Raw genomic sequence first — 16,311 nt, 5'->3', positions numbered from 1 at the left:
CCTATTAATTAAGAGAGTCAAGGAGTTCCTGCTGTGGCTCAATGAGATTGACGGTGTCTCTGAGCAGCAGGGAGGCAGATTCGGTCCCTGGCAGGGTGGGTTAAGGATCCAGTGTTGCCGAAGCTGTGGCATAGGTTACAACTCCAGCTCAGATTCGATCCCCGGCCTGGGAACTCCATATATGGTGGGGCGGCCAAAAAAGAAAAAGAAAATTACAAAAAGCATTTCTATTTTACATGGGGTGGGTACCAGTATACACTTACTGTCTTGCTTCAAAGCTGTGGTTACATACTTTCTCCATGTCACAGTATAATCTGTTGGACCCTTGATCATAATAGTAAGCTAGTCCATCATCTTTATGTCATCATGCTAATCAGAACTGGTTAACAGGAACTAGGAAATATTTTGCATGCCTCAGAAATATACATGTCAAAGGATGAGAGAGTACAAATTTTAGATCCCTGCCACATTGTTAAATTCTTTTTCAGAAGTCTAATGGTCTGGGCAAGGCCAAACATAACTTTACATGAAAAATTGTGTTTATCCCTCCTACTAGAGTTCAAGGTACAGCACTTGGTGGACTCCTTTGGAATTAAGAAGCAAAATATACTGCACTTGGGAAAACTGTTCTGACCCATTTATTACTGATAGTTTTGTCTTATCACAAGACAGACTCTCTAGCAGGTACAGTGTGCAACGCAAGCTCTCCTGACACGCAGGTGAGATTCAACAGTAATGGAGTTTGCTATGGTAGATAACCATTCTTTGTGGATTTGTTAATCAAGGAACTGGAGCTTATATCCCTAGGACTTTGGGGAAAGATACCTTCTGTGTCAGAAAACTTCTTGATATTTAAAAATCATTTATTGGAGTGCTATTAGGCAGTGTTTATTTCATACGTTTACTGCTACCTTCCATCAGGGAATTTGTTTTGATGTTATGATAATCTAGCAGGTAAAGCATATTTTTCTGAAAAAAATTCTAATGCTTAGGTTTATATAAATAAATACAGAGTTCCCTGCTGGCTTAACAGGTTAAGGATCTGGTGTTGTCACTGCTGTGGCTTTGGTTACTGCTGTGGTGCAGATTTGACCCCTGGCCCAAGAACTTCTGCATGCCATGGGTGTGGCCAAAAAAATGCACATAATAAATATGCTGCAGAAAACCCCCACCTACCCACAAATTGTTGTATCATTTCTGAAACATAATACATATAAAAGTATAACTCTACATTGGTTGTGTTATTTTTAGCTCTAAGAAAACTTAAATTTGTAAAGCACCAGATAGTAACTATCTTAGTCTCTGTGGGGCATATGTTCTTTTGTCAGGATACTCAACTCTGCTACTATAATATGAAGGGAGCCACAGGCAAAAGAGAAACAAATGGTTGTTTTTTTCCTATTAGTGTTCTGATAAAACTTGTATTTATAGACACAAGTTTAAATATATAATTTTCACATGTCATAAGATATTCCTTATTTTTTTTAACCATTTAGGAATGTAAAACCATTCTTAGCTTGCAGACAGTGGGCCAGATCTGAATCATTTGTGGAAAAATGCAAAACTAAAACAAACAAGGCACTACAGCAATAAAGTCAGGGATAAATATTGGTAGCAAAGCTTTTAATTTTTTTTGCAGCATAATTCAAGAAATACAAATTATGATAGTATCTAACATATAGCTCTTCCTGTGTCTCAAATACTATTCTAAGTGCTTTAAAAATATTAACTCATTTACACCTCAAAGCAATCCTAACATATTGTTATTATCACTTCCCTTTTATAGAAAAGGAAACTGAGGCACAGAGGTTAAATGCTTGCCCTATGCTAGAAACTTAGCCTGGGCAGTAGCGGTCCAGAGTCCATACTAACTTCTATGTCATGTTGTTTCTACTAGGAAGAAAAAGGTAGTGGATAACATTTAGGACTCTCATACAAAATACAAATGCAGATAGCGCTGAAACCTGCTAAAACATCAACAGTAAGATATTTCCTTACACAGCATTATGTTTTTTATTGTGTAGGGTGTTTTCAAAAATGAACTTAGGTTTTTCCTATACATAAATGTATCCTTAATGTAAAATTTGGCTAACCATGAGAGTCGAAAATTTTACAAAAACACTTTTAGCTTCTTCTGAAGGATTCATTAACATCTGTATCCATTAATGTCAGGGAATAGGAGAAAAAGATACATTATAATTTTTAAAGAATATTACACTTAAATTAACATTCTGTTAATAACAGGAGTCATTGCTGAAACTTAATGTTTGATATCTTCACATACATAAATGTTACTGAACTAAGGCTACATATTTCCCTATGTACAACTATGGATGAGTTCACATGCACATCAAACATCCAAAATCTGGTCTGTAGCACAATGACAATCATACATAAGTCCTACACACTAAAGGACTCTTCACGTGTTAAATGATGTCACCTAGTTATTCAGTTTATTTGTGCTTTTTCAAAAGCTTCATATATCTAGACATTTGCAGGTTTCTTTAAAAGAAAAACCTTGTAATCAGATCTCTGCAATGTGACTGTTTCCCTTGGTACAGAATCTCTTTAAATTTTTGTAAAAAAGTTTTCACATATTTAAAATAGCTATAAAGGTTTTATACCTTAAAACAATGATTTGACATTCATTATGATGACTGAAACATCACATCTTGATAAAGCCTTCCATATGTTGCAATCTTTCATTATCCCCTTCAAGTGTGTGTGTTTTTTTTTTTTTTTTTTGGTCTTTTTGCTATTTCTTGGGCTACTCCTGCGGCACATGGAGGTTCCCAGGCTAGGGGTCTAATTGGAGCTGTAGCCACCAGCCTACGCCAGAGCCACAGCAAAGAGGGATCCGAGCCACGTCTGTGACCTACACCACAGCTCATGGCAACAACAGATTGCTAACCCACTGAGCAAGGGCAGGGATCAAACCCGCAACCTCATGGTTCCTGGTCGGATTTGTTAACCACTGTGCCACGACAGGAACTCTCCCTTCAAGTGTTCTAATGAGCCCAACTAGTATTGAAAAGGTTTCTGAATGCTCAGGATACTGATAGGAATTTCTCACTCACGTGGGCTATCTAAATGATCACTACCCTGACAAATCTTTCCTGTATGAGTCCTATGTTGTACAATAAAGTATGCCTTTTGTTAAGAAAGGGTTATCTCATGTTTTATAATTTGCAGTGTTTCTGCCATCTATGTTATTTCATATTTAGTAAAGTATGACATATGGTAAAAATTTCTCCCTAATTTTTTCTATGTGAAGAAAGATTGTGCCTGAAATTTTCCCATGCTATTGACATTTCATAAGGTTTTTGTTTTGTGTAAATTATCTGATTATTATTAAGGATGAATTCAGACAGAAGAATTTCCCAATTTATACTATTTATAAGCTTTTCCCTTCTGTGTGTGTCTTCTGATGTGCAGTGAGTTTTGATTTCTGGAAAAAAGTTTTCTTACACTCCTGACATTCAAAGGGTTTTTCTCCTGTGTGTTTTCTCTGATGTATGACAAAATGTGATTTCTGAGAGAAGGATTTCCCACATTCCTTACATTCATAAGGTTTCTCTCCCGTGTGAGTCCTTTGATGTAATCTGAGGACTGAATTCACAGAGAAAGATTTCCCACACTCATTACATTCATAGGGCTTCTCCCCTGTGTGTTTTCTCTGATGTTTGGTGAGGTCTGATTTATAGTAAAAGTTTTTCCCACATTTATTACATTCAAAGGGCTTCTCCCCTGTGTGAGTTCGCTGATGTACTGTTAGGGCTGACTTCTGGTAGAAGCATTTCCCACATTCCTTACATTCATAGGGTTTCTCTCCCGTGTGAGTTCTCTGATGAGTTTTGAGGTGTGAATTTCTAGAGAAGAATTTCCCACATTCCTTACATTTATAGGGTTTCTCCCCTGTATGTGTTCTCTGATGTACTGTGAGGTGTGACTTCTGGGAAAAGGATTTCCTACATTCCTTACATTCATATGGCTTCTCCCCTGTGTGTGTTTTCTGATGTACCATGAGGTATGCCTTAACATAGAAGAACTTCCCACATTCAGTACATTCATAGGGTTTCTCTCCTGTGTGTGTTTTCTGATGTTCCATGAGGTGTGGCTTCTGGTAGAAGGATTTCTCACACTGATTGCATTCGTAGGGTTTCTCTCCTGCATGAGTTCTCAAATGTCTACTGAGAGATGAGAGGTGGTAGAAAGTTTTCTTACATTCTTTACATTCATAGGTTTTCTCTCTGGTATTAGTTTTCTGTTGTCTTGTGAGGTCTTCATTCCGAGATTTCCCACATTCGCTGGGTTTGTCCTTTGAATGAGTATGCTGATGTATTGTGAGGATAGATTTTTGGCAGAAGGACTTTCCACATTCATTACATTTATAGGTTTTCTCTCTGGTAAGAGTTTCCTGAGGTTTTGTGAGTTCTCCATTCCTAGAAAAAATGTCCCCAATTCATTAATGTATAAGGCTTTACCTTTTTTTTTTTTTTTGGTCTGTTGTGTATATTTTCCAATAAACTCTGAGAGAACTGGTTTCTACAGATTTTTCCAATATTCATTAGATTCATAAGGTTTCTCCACTGTGAGTATTCTATGTTGACATACATTGTGGTGTAACATCTGGTAGAAGGAACTTGAATTATATTCACTGGGCCTCTTAACTGCCTGAACTCCACACTTAGTGCAATAAATCCTCTATTATTGTGTAAATAAAAGAATTAAAAGACTGTTTCAAAGTTTGAATCTCCTGATCCTGAATTATTAAAAAGGCCTTTCCCATTTGGATTATGTTCTTTGAATTTGCTTCAGTGTTAGTTTTCTCACATTTAGTATTAACTGGTGCTCTCCCATTTAGACCCTTTCTTACAAAACATATAATCTCAAAATTGAATTCTGGAACTTGCCTTGAATTTTCAGCTTGACTTTTCTTATGTTTTGCTCCTTGGTCATGAATATTCCATAGGTCTTCTACAAAGGAACACAAATTTTAATACCATATAAATCTTAACACATTTTATTATGGCAATTGGTTGGATTCTCAGGCTTCAAGCCAATGTCCACAAATGAAAGACTCTCAAATTTAAACTTCCTCTATCCCATTGGTTTAGAAAAAACATTACAAACAATAAAAACTGCTGTAGCAAAGGGGAAGGGGCCTGAGTAAAAAGCCAAGTAGGTCTGACACTACAAATATAACCATAAAAGCTTGGAGGAGAAGGTTAAGATCAAAACAAACAAAAACAAAGAATAAGGAGCAGAGAACAAAGGTATTCAAAGTGCTGCTGAACAGAACTCAATAGAGAATGCTGTGAGCCCATTAAAGACAATGAACAGTAAGTAGGGTGATAAGAAGAATTAGTAGACAACTGTGTCCACTGGAAATGCCAGAGGAAAGATTAAACTAGATGATTGAGCTAAAGTATAGGTCTTTACTCACTCAAACCTAGTTTACTGTATAAGATTCCTAGTAGTTTGTAGACTACAACCTTCCTCTTTATTCTTCTTTACTCATACACAACAATCTAGATAATACTAAAGTAACTTTTTCAGAACATCCATTTCCTCATGTTTAGAGAGACAGTCCTGCAGCTGGGGCTTTTACTCTAGTTAGCTTAATTTTCACTGGTTTAGAGGACCCAGAAACATATACATCCAAAAGAAAAGATTTTTTTAAAAAGCAGAGCACAAACCATCCTTACAACAAATTCCCACTATAATACCAGAGATTTTCACTGCTGACCACCAAACACTGCATTTCCCACACAGTGTTACCTATAACTCAACATTAGTCTCATCCTGCTTTCATATCTTAGCTTCCACATCTCTGCTTCAACTTGCTACATGATATTCAATACCATTCTAGAACTTTTACTGACCTTCATATTTATTCATCTTTAAATGTATGAAAAATTATGAGCAGAGGCTTGCAGCTAGAATTTTATGGCATTTGTGAGGAAAACATTACAAATTTTGATGGAGATGCATGCAAAGTTAACTTGGATACTCATGAAATAGGATCTTATATATGAAAGGCATTTAAGAAAGCAGATGAGGAGTTCCCATTGTGGTGCAGGGAAATTAATCTGACTAGCTATCCATGAGGATGCAGGTTCGTTCCCTGGCTTCACTCAGTGGGTCAGGGATCTGGCATTACCATGAGCTGTGGTATAGGTCACAGATGCGTGCGGCTCAGATGCCATGTTTCTATGGCTGTGGCATAGGCTGGCAGCTGTAGCACCGACTTGACCCCTAGCCTGGGACCTTCCATATGCTGCTAGTGTGGCCCTAAAAAGCAAAAAGAAAAAAGAATGAGAAAGCAGATGAAGCAAAGATTGGCACATGTTTTGGAGCCACAAATAAAAATAAGATGCAGTAGTTAATAAAAGGCCAGACTAGTTCTTGACAGAAAACTAAGTGTATTTTGTATCAAATCTGAAATAACATAATTGAGGAAAGGCATAATAATTTGTAATCTGATTTCAGAGTTTTAAAGAGAGAACAAGATATTAAAACCGATGCTGAGAAAACTAAGGCATTTTGTTATTAATGAAAGAAGGAAAATGGCATTTGAAAAAATTTATATGGCAGATTTATAAGCACTTAAAGATTATAGCTGCATACTTCAAGAGCAAGAAATAACTGGGAATTCTAGGAAAAAAAAAGTTTAAGTCAAGGTTAAAATATAGGAAAGAGAAGTAAATCTACTTTTAAAATGTCAAGCAAAAAAGGGAATCTGAATGGAGAGAATGAAAACAGGAGATGTGATTTATGTTGCTTACATACGCAGATGAGGTATCCTCAATCATTTTTGAAAGTACACGGCATTTAAAAAAGAGATTACTCATACTAAGTGAAATAAGTCAGTGAAAGACAAATATCGTATGAGATCACTAATATGTGGAATCTAATAGAAATGCAACAATAGAACTTATAAAACAGAAAAAGACTCAAAGAATTCAAAACCAAATTTGTGTTTTCCAAAAGGGAAACATGGGGGGGGGGATAAATTAGGCAGTTAGGATTGATATATACACACTACTATATATAAATTAGACAGGTACCAAGAACCTATTGTATAGCACAGGGACATTTACTTAATAATATGTAATAACCTGTATGGGAAAAGACTGAAAAGGAATGTATGTATATATGTATAGAAGTGATTTACTTTGCTGTATGCTTGAAATTAACACTTTGTAAATCAACTAAATTCCAATAAAAATTTAAAAAATAAAAAATAACAAAGAGATTACTGAAAAAAATATTTCAAAAGACACCAACCACCTCACTATAACATGAACTATAATTTCTCACTTACCAGGGTTGTTTCGACGTGGAAATTCTACTTCTAATATCCATGGCTCTTTTCCTTGCTTTAACTTGAAGACTGCATTTGGTTTATTCACACAATAACCTTATTAATAGAAAAGACAAAGAAAATAATACAGATTGCTTGGCATACAGCAACTCTGAAGGATAAGGAAGTGCAGTTTTAGGAGGAGAACAATGAGGGTCCCACATAGGCTTGGCAAATTTAGATTCTATCAGTGCAGTGGATGGGGACACAAATATTTTTCTGGTACCCAAAATGGATTCATCAACTTTGATCCCTAAAAGAAAACTATAATATTCAACCCCACAGGGGCTTTACAAGTCCCAGTAACTGGAAAAGGAAATGTAAACTATTGGGAGTTAAAACTGGGGAAGATTTCCTCACCCACTGAGATGAGGTGATGATAGTTCTCTTGCATCACTTCCCTATACAGGGTCCTTTGAGCATCGTCCAGCAATTGCCATTCCTCTTGGGTGAATTCCACAGTAATATCCTTAAATGTTACTGGTCCCTGAAACAACATATTTCAGTTCAAACTGAAATGATCAGAATAGAGTACCATCAAAAAGACTTAATGTGCTAACTACAGGATTTACTCTAAAGAGTCAGGATATTCTGCTACACTGTGCCCTGATTTACACATATATAAAATATTTGCTCAGTATATATTCGCTGAGAAATCATTCCATGCCTGAACTCTCCTGGATTTATCTTTGTGATCACAGAATACGCTTGATAAGATTTCAGTTGTCTTTAAATTACTGTGATATCTTTTGCAGCACAGCATGTGATCTATCCTGAAGAATGTTCCATGTTCACTTGAAAATAAAGTGTATTCTGCGGGTTTCAGATGGAATGTTCTATTTATCTATTTTATTTTATTTTATTTATTTATTTATTTATTTATTTATTTATTTATTTATTTTGGTCTTTTTGCCATTTCTTGGGCCGCTCCCGCGGCATATGGAGGTTCCCAGGCTAGGGGTCTAATCGGAGCCATAGCCACCAGTCTACGCCAGGGCCACAGCAACGTGGGATCCGAGCCGCGTCTGCGACCTACACCACAGCTCACAGCAACGCCAGATCCCTACCCCACTGAGCAAGGGCAGGGACCGCACAACCTCATGGTTCCTAGTCGGATTCGTTAACCACTGCGCCACGACAGGAACTCCTCTATTTATCTATTAAGGCAGTTTGGTTTAATGTGTCATTTAAGGCCACTGTTTCCTTATTGATTTTGTCTGGATGATCTGTCCATTAATATAAGCAGGGGGTTAAGTCCTCTGCTGTTACTGTGTTACTATCATTTCTCCCTTTATGTTTGTTAATGTCTGCATTATGTATTTAGATGCTCCTATGTTGGGTACATATATAATTGTTTATCTTCTTCTTGTATTGACCCCTTTATCATTGTGTAATGTCTTTGTCTCTTGTTACAGTCTTTGTTTTTTTTTTAATTACTTAATGAATTTATTACATTTATAGTTGTACAATGGTCACCACAATCCAATTTTATAGGATTTCCATCCCACCAGTCTTTGTTTTAAAGTCTGGTCTGTGTGATTTAAGTATTGCTAACGAGCCAGCTTCACAGGTAAACTCTACCAAACATTCAGAGAATAGTTAACATCTGTTCTTCCCAGATTATTCCAAAAAAACTGGAGAGGAAGGAATGCTTCTGAACTCATTCTACAAGGCCAGCATCACCCTGATACCAAAACCAAAGACACCACAAAAAAAAAAATTACAAGCCAATATCGCTGATGAACACAGATGTAAAAATCCTCAGTAAAATGTTAGCAAACTGAAATCAGTAATACATTAAAAGAATTATATATCCTAAAAAAAGAATTATATACTCTAATCAAGTGGGATTTATTACAGGTATCTGCAAATCAATCAATGTGATATATATACCACAGTAACAAACTGAAGAATGAAAATCATACAGTCGTCTCAACAGATACAAAAAATTCAACATCTATTTTTGATAAAGACTCCAGCAGAATGGGTTTAGAAGGAACATATCTCAATATAATAAAGGCCATATATGGCAAGCCCACAGCTAACATCATATTCAGCAGTGAAAAGCTGAAAGCATTTCCTCTAAGAACAGGACAAGACAAAGATATGATTTCTAGCCACTTTTTTTCTTTTTTAAATAAAGTTTTATTGACGTATAGTTGATTTACAAGGTTGTGATAATTTCTCTAGACACCTGCATTCAAAACAGTATTCAAAGTCCAAAAAAAAAGAGAGAGAGAGAGAAAAGAAATCCAAATTGAAAAGAAGTAAAACTGTCACTGTTTGTAGATGACATAATACTATATATAAAAAATTCTAAAGACACCACCAAAAATCTAGTAGAATAAGTGAATTTGATAAAGCTGCAGGATAGAAAATTAATGTCTACATAAATCTGTTGCATTTCTGCACACTAACAATGAACTATCAGAAAGAGAAATTAAGGAAACAATTTCAGGGAGTTCCCATTGTGGCTCAGTAGGTTACAAACTTGAATAGTATCCAAGAGGATGCTGGTTCAATCCCTGGCCTTACTCAGTGGGTTAAGGATCCTGTGTTGCTGTGAGCTGTGGTGTAGACCACAGATGCAGCTCGGAGCCTGTGAGGCTGTGGCTGTAGATAGGCCAGCAGTTGCTGCTCTGATTCAACCCCTAGCCTGAGAACTTCCATATGCTACAAGTGCAGCCCTAAAAAACAAAACCAAAACCAAAACAAAATTTCACTTACTATTCCATCAAAAAAAAAAAAAAAAAAAAAAAAGCCTAGGAATAAATCCAACAAAGGAGGTGAAACATTTGTACTCAAAAAACTTAAGGCACTGACAAAAGAAATTAAAGACAACACAAACAAATGGAGCAATATTCTGCACTAATGGATTGTTAAAATGATAACACTACTCAAGGCAATCTACAGATTCAGTTCTATCCCTATCAAAATATCAATGGCATTTTCCACAGGACTAAAACAAGTAATTCTAAAATCTGTATGGAAATACAAAGTCGCCAAAACAATCTTGAGGAAGAAGAACAAAGATGAAGGTATCATGCTCCCTAATGTCAAGCTATATTATAAATCTACAGTAATCAAAATGTACATGGATCAATGGAACAGAATAGAGAGCTCAGAAATAAAGCTACCTTTATATGGTCATTCATCTATGACAGAGGAAGAATATACAATGAGGAAAAGACAGCCTCTTCAGTAAATGGTGTTGGAAAAATTGGACAGCTATGTGCAACACAATCATACTGGACTTTTTCATACCACATACAAAAAAAAAACTCAAAATGGATTAAAGATTTAAATGTAAGACTTAAAACCATAAAACTCCTGGAAGAAAAAAACATAGGTATTAAATACTCTTTGTCATCCATCTTAGCAATATTTCTTGGATGTTTTCTCAGGTAAGAGAAACAAAAATAAACAAATGTGATGACATCAAACTAAGAAGCTTTTGCATAACAAATGAAACTATTAAGAAAATGAAAAGGCAGCCTACTGAATAGAAGATATTTGCAAACTATATCCGCTGAGGTTAATATCCAAAATATACAAAGAACTCACACCACTCCATATCAAATAACCAACCCAATTTAAAGAATGGGCAGAGCACATGAATAGACATTTTTCTAAAGAAGACATATATAGAGATGGCTAACAGACACACAAAAAGGTGCTCAACATCATAATCATTAGGGAAATGCAAATCAAAACCACAATGAGGTACCTACCACCTCTCACCTATCAGAACAGCTATCATCACAAAGAAAATAACAAATGTAGGCCATGAGTGGATAAAAGGGAACCCTATGCACAGTTGGTAGACTTGTGTACCCTCTATGGATAACATTATGGAAGTTTCTCAAGAAGTTAAAAATGGAACTGCCATATGATCCAGCAGTTTCACTTCTGGATTGCTGCCCAAAGAAAGTAAAAATGCTAATTTGAAAACATGTATGCACTCCAGTATTCATTCCACCATTATTTATAATGGCAAAGATTTGGAAGCAACCTGAATGTCCATGGGCAGATGAATGGATAGAAGAGATACAGAATTTGTCTTTTGGACTATTAAGACATATTTGCATACCCACTCTTCTGATGTCTGCTTATTAATATATATTTTTAGTCTATTTAAAATTGAGAAGTTTTATTTATTTTTTTCTATTTATATGAAAGAAAATATGAATAGATATTCTGTTATTTCACACCATGTGGACCTGTCTTACACATCTTTGGGACGTTCATCCCTTCCTTTACTTTGTAGAGGCAAATACAGCTAATGGGGAGCCAATGAAGAGAGATATGTAAGCAGTTTAGATGAAACTCTACAGTAAAAGAGGCAAATGGCATATCAGAAAGATATAGGGTCTCAGAAAATTAAGAGACATGTAAATAACTTACATTGAAGTAGCTGCAGTGTGGGAAAGAAACATAATACAACTTTGTAATTAATTGGAAATTCATTAATAACTACTGGGAGAAAGTGGGAGGCTAACTCACAGTGTCTATATGGTTTGGTAATGGCTGGAACCACAATGCTAATTGTTTTCATTATTTCATTTTTATTGATAGAACTATTTAAAGCTATGAAATTTCCTCCAATCATAGCTTTATTTATATTCATAGAATCTGAAATGTAATGTTTTTGCTTGAAGAACATCTTGGCTACATATAAATTCTTGCTTCACACATTTTTCTCTTCCACCATTTAGTTTTTGTTATTTAGGATTCTACTTTCTTCTATTTCTATTAATGTCTTCTTCATCCTTGTCAATTATTATTTCCGCCCCCCCCCCACTCTTCCCTCCTCTCCTATATGGCATTTATTGTACTTTCATTCATTTCTCCCTTTAGGTGCACTGTAATTTAATCTTCTTATCTGGGATGATTTTTCTGTTCTATTTCTTTCCTGAGTTAAGTCATATTTTACATTTACATTTTTTCCCATTTCTATTGTAAATCTTCAATCTCTGGTTTTTAAGGTTCCCTATCTGAAATGATTTAATATTGGAGAGTTGTATTTTCCTCTACTTTGTGTTTGTATGGGAGAAAAGTATTTACATCAATTAAAAAGCTGTTAATTCACATTTTCTGCTTTCTTCTTATGTTAGTATAATATGGATGTTGAGTACTTTTTAAATTTGTGAATCAAATGTAGATAAAAGTTATATTATAGGGGTTAAGAGATGAAATGGTTATTCTACTCAGAAAACTAAATACAGAACTACCATATGACCCAGCAATCCCACTCTTGGGCATATATCAAGATAAAACTTTCCTTGAAATAGGCACATGCACCCATATGTTCACTGAAGCACTATTCACAACAGCGAAGACATGGAAACAACCTAAATGTCCACTAACAGAGGAATGGATTAAGAAGATGTAGTATATATACACAATGGAATACTACTCAGCCATAAAAAAGAACAAAATAATGCCATTTGCAGGAACATTAATGCAACTAGAGACTCTCATACTAAGTGAAGTAAGTAAGAAAGAGAAAGACAAATACCATACAATATCACTTATATCTGGAATCTAATATATGGCACAAATGAACCTTTCCACAGGAAAGAAAATCATGGACATGGAGAATAGACTTGTGGTTGCCAAATGGGAGGGGGAGGGAGTGGGATGGACTAGGGATTTGGGGTTAATAGATGCAAACCATTGCCTTTGGAATGAATAAGCAATGAGATCCTGCTGTATAGCACTGGGAAGTATATCTAGTCACTTTTTTTGCTTGTTTTGGGGCCGCACCCATGGCATATGGATGTTCCCAGGCTAGGGGTCGAATCAGATCCTCATGGATCCTAGTCAGGTTCATTACCTACTGAGCTATGAAGGGATCTCCCAAAAGCAACACTTCTAATTAAGTAATTACAAGTACCATTTTCTTATGATATAGCCATTCCACCTCAGCAATTAAGAGAATATGAATAAAACTGACAAGTGACTTCTTGTATACAGAACCAATTGTTAAAAGACACAGAAGGAATACCCACAAAGTTTTTATGGAAAGGGTTTTGAACCTAAAATTCCATGCTCTGACAAATTTTAATTCAAGAATAAGAAAAGATGTTTTCATAAAATAAGAATTTTAAAAGATATAAACTATGCAACTTTGCAGAATGCAAAGCCCTGAACTATACACCTAAAAGAAACCAAGAAAACCCCATGGCAAACCAGAAATAACAGCTTAGAGATAATAGGAAAATAGTAAGAACTTATTTCTGGCATAGCCATATATGGAAACTGTGGAAGTTAAAATGGATTGCTTATAGAGACAGTGAAAAGGAAAAGACTGTATGTCTCTTCATGAAATACTGAGAGATGACTTTCTAGCAAGAAAACAAACCTGAAACTTAAATAAAACTGTTCAAAAGAAATTGTACATAGGCAATTTAAACTAGAAATCAGTAACAGAAAGTTATATGAGAAAGTTATTTGGAAATAAATAATGGTTGAGCACTGGGTTTATGTTATTAGAAAATAAGAACAAATATTGTTTCTCTTGAAGATCAAGAAAATTGATAAAGCTGTATCTAAAATCACCAAGAAAATAGAAACAAAAGTGAACAATATCAGAAGTGAAAATGCAGACAATTACTCTTGATCTTATAAACATTAAAAGGAGTAACATCGAGTAGTTATGCTGCAAGCCACACAGGGCTCTTGGAATGGATTTACAATAAGATCCTGCTGTGTAGCATTGAGAACTATGTCTAGATACTTACATAGCAACAAAACAATGGGAGGAAATAGTATGTATACATGTATGTGTAACTTGGTCCCCATGCTGTACAGCGGAAAAATAAATAAATAAAAAAATTTTTAAATAATAAACACTAAAAGGAGAATAAGGGCATACTATGAACAATTCTATGCCTATAGATTTGACAACTTAATGAAATGGACCAACTCCTCGAACAAAACAAACTACCAAAACTCACTCAGGAGAAATACCTAAGCTAAAGAGTCTATATCTATTAAAGAAACTGAATTTGTAGTTAAAAACCTTTCAACATGAGTGAAGTCATAAGAAATGGTGAAATGGAGAGATTCAAGAATTGGTCCCTCCACTGAGGCAACTATTAAGCTAGAAAAAACTGACAGAATCAACTTTTTCAGAACTCCAGAATCTAAGAAAAAACTTACAGCAACCAATAAGGTAAGTTTATAAAGCAGCTCTTTCAACAGAAACCATGATGACATATTTACAACTAAGAATTCTATATTCAGCAAAACTAGCCTTCAATAATGTAGGACAAATTAAAGGCATTCCAATGTAAAAGCTGAGAGCTTGCTGCTAGTAGTAGACTTGCCCTACAAAAAATGCTAAAGGGAGTCCTTCAGCCAGAAATGAAAGGAAACTAGGAGTTCCCATTGTGGCTCAGCAGGTTAAGGGCCTGACATTGTCTCTGTGAGGATGCAAGTTTGATTCCTGGCCTTGCTAAGCGTGTTAAGGATCCAGTGTTGCTGCAAGCTGTGACACAGGTTGCAGATATGGCTCAGATCCCATGTTGCCATGGCTATGGCGTAGGCCTCATCTATACCTCTGATTCTATCCCTGGCCTGGGAACTTCCATATACTGCAGGTGCCGCCATAAAAAGAAAGAAAAGAAAGGAAACTAGACAGTTATTGGAGGCTATATGAAGTACACAAGTAAAGGTAATGGCATAGTTAAATATAGAAGCCTGTACCATTGTATTTTTAGGTTATAACTCCTTTTTTAAAATTTCCTATATGATTTAAAAGATGAAAGATTAAAACAGTAACTATAAACATGTTAATGGGCATATCACATATAAAGTATATTTTGTGATATATGAAGGGGGGAAATGGAGCTATATATCAGCAGTTTCTGTATGATGTTGAAACTAATTTGATATTAATTCAAACTAAATTGTTATACATATGTATTTTTAAAATTGCGGTGACAGTGATTTATAATGTTATAGAAGTTTCACGTGTACATATTTCTACTTCTGTATACTCTACAGCATGCTCACCACCAAAAATTTAGTTTCCATCCATCACCATAGAGTTGATTCCTTTTATCCATTTTGCCCTGCTCTCCACACTTCCCCTCTGATAATCACTACTTTGTTCTTTGTATTATGTGTATGCTTTGGTTTGGTTTGCTTTGTTCATTTATTTTGGTTTTTTGGTTGTCAGTTTTTCTATATTCCACATATGAGTGAAGTCATACAGTATTTGTCTTTCTTCATCTCATTTTTTAATTTACCATAATATCCTCAAGGTCTAGCTATGTTGTCACAAATGGCAAGATTTAATCTTTTTATGGTAGAATACTATTTATGAAATAGTATTCCATTGCACCTAGACTGTTTCATAATATTGGCTATTGTAAATTATGCTGCAGTGAACATAGGCTTTGTATACATCTTTTTGAATTAGTCAAAATAAATTGTTTTAAATTAGGGGTGTTAATTTTAATCACCAGGTAACCACTAAAAATAACATTAAAAATACAGAAAAGGAAATGAAGAATAAAACAAAATAGTACACTAGAAAAAATTAATCAAACACAAAAAGAAGGCAGTCTGAGGAGAATTAAGGTAAAATATCACGGCATACAGAAAATAAATGCCAAGTTACAGAAGTAAGTTGTTCTTCACCAGAAGTCACTTTACATATAAATGGATAAAGGCAGATATTCACAGGATGGATAATAAAAACATGAATATATGCTAAAAATTACTTTAGATCCAAAGACATACATAGCTTAAAAGTGTAGGATGGAAAGATGGAAAAATACATTTCACATATTTTATATAGTAATCATATAGTCAGCTAGGCTGACTATATTAATTCAGACAAAATAGACCTTAAGTAAAAAGAAATCAAATTGATACACGAGGCAAAGAAGGGTCAATGCATCAAAGAGATATAACATTTATAAACATATGCTGAC

General features: G+C 35.1%; 1 protein-coding gene across 1 annotated transcript in view; it reads right to left on the bottom strand.

Moving 5' to 3' along the window:
- Window positions 1-1,595: 1,595 nt before the first annotated feature.
- ZNF25 (zinc finger protein 25) overlaps window positions 1,596-16,311 on the bottom strand; it is a 30,001-nt gene continuing 15,285 nt past the window's right edge. The window contains exons 3-6 of the mRNA XM_047761581.1: window positions 7,727-7,853; window positions 7,328-7,423; window positions 4,914-4,977; window positions 1,596-4,442 (exon numbers count right to left, since the gene is read on the bottom strand). Coding sequence (XP_047617537.1) covers window positions 3,395-4,442; window positions 4,914-4,977; window positions 7,328-7,423; window positions 7,727-7,853 — 1,335 coding nt within the window. The 3' untranslated portion in view covers window positions 1,596-3,394. The remainder of the gene's footprint in view (window positions 4,443-4,913; window positions 4,978-7,327; window positions 7,424-7,726; window positions 7,854-16,311) is intronic.

The sequence above is a fragment of the Phacochoerus africanus genome, chromosome 15 (genome assembly GCF_016906955.1).
Source record: "Phacochoerus africanus isolate WHEZ1 chromosome 15, ROS_Pafr_v1, whole genome shotgun sequence".
NCBI classification, from domain to species: domain Eukaryota; kingdom Metazoa; phylum Chordata; class Mammalia; order Artiodactyla; family Suidae; genus Phacochoerus; species Phacochoerus africanus.
The sequence above is the reverse complement of the archived record's forward strand: the minus strand, read 5'-3'. Positions and strand labels throughout refer to the sequence as shown.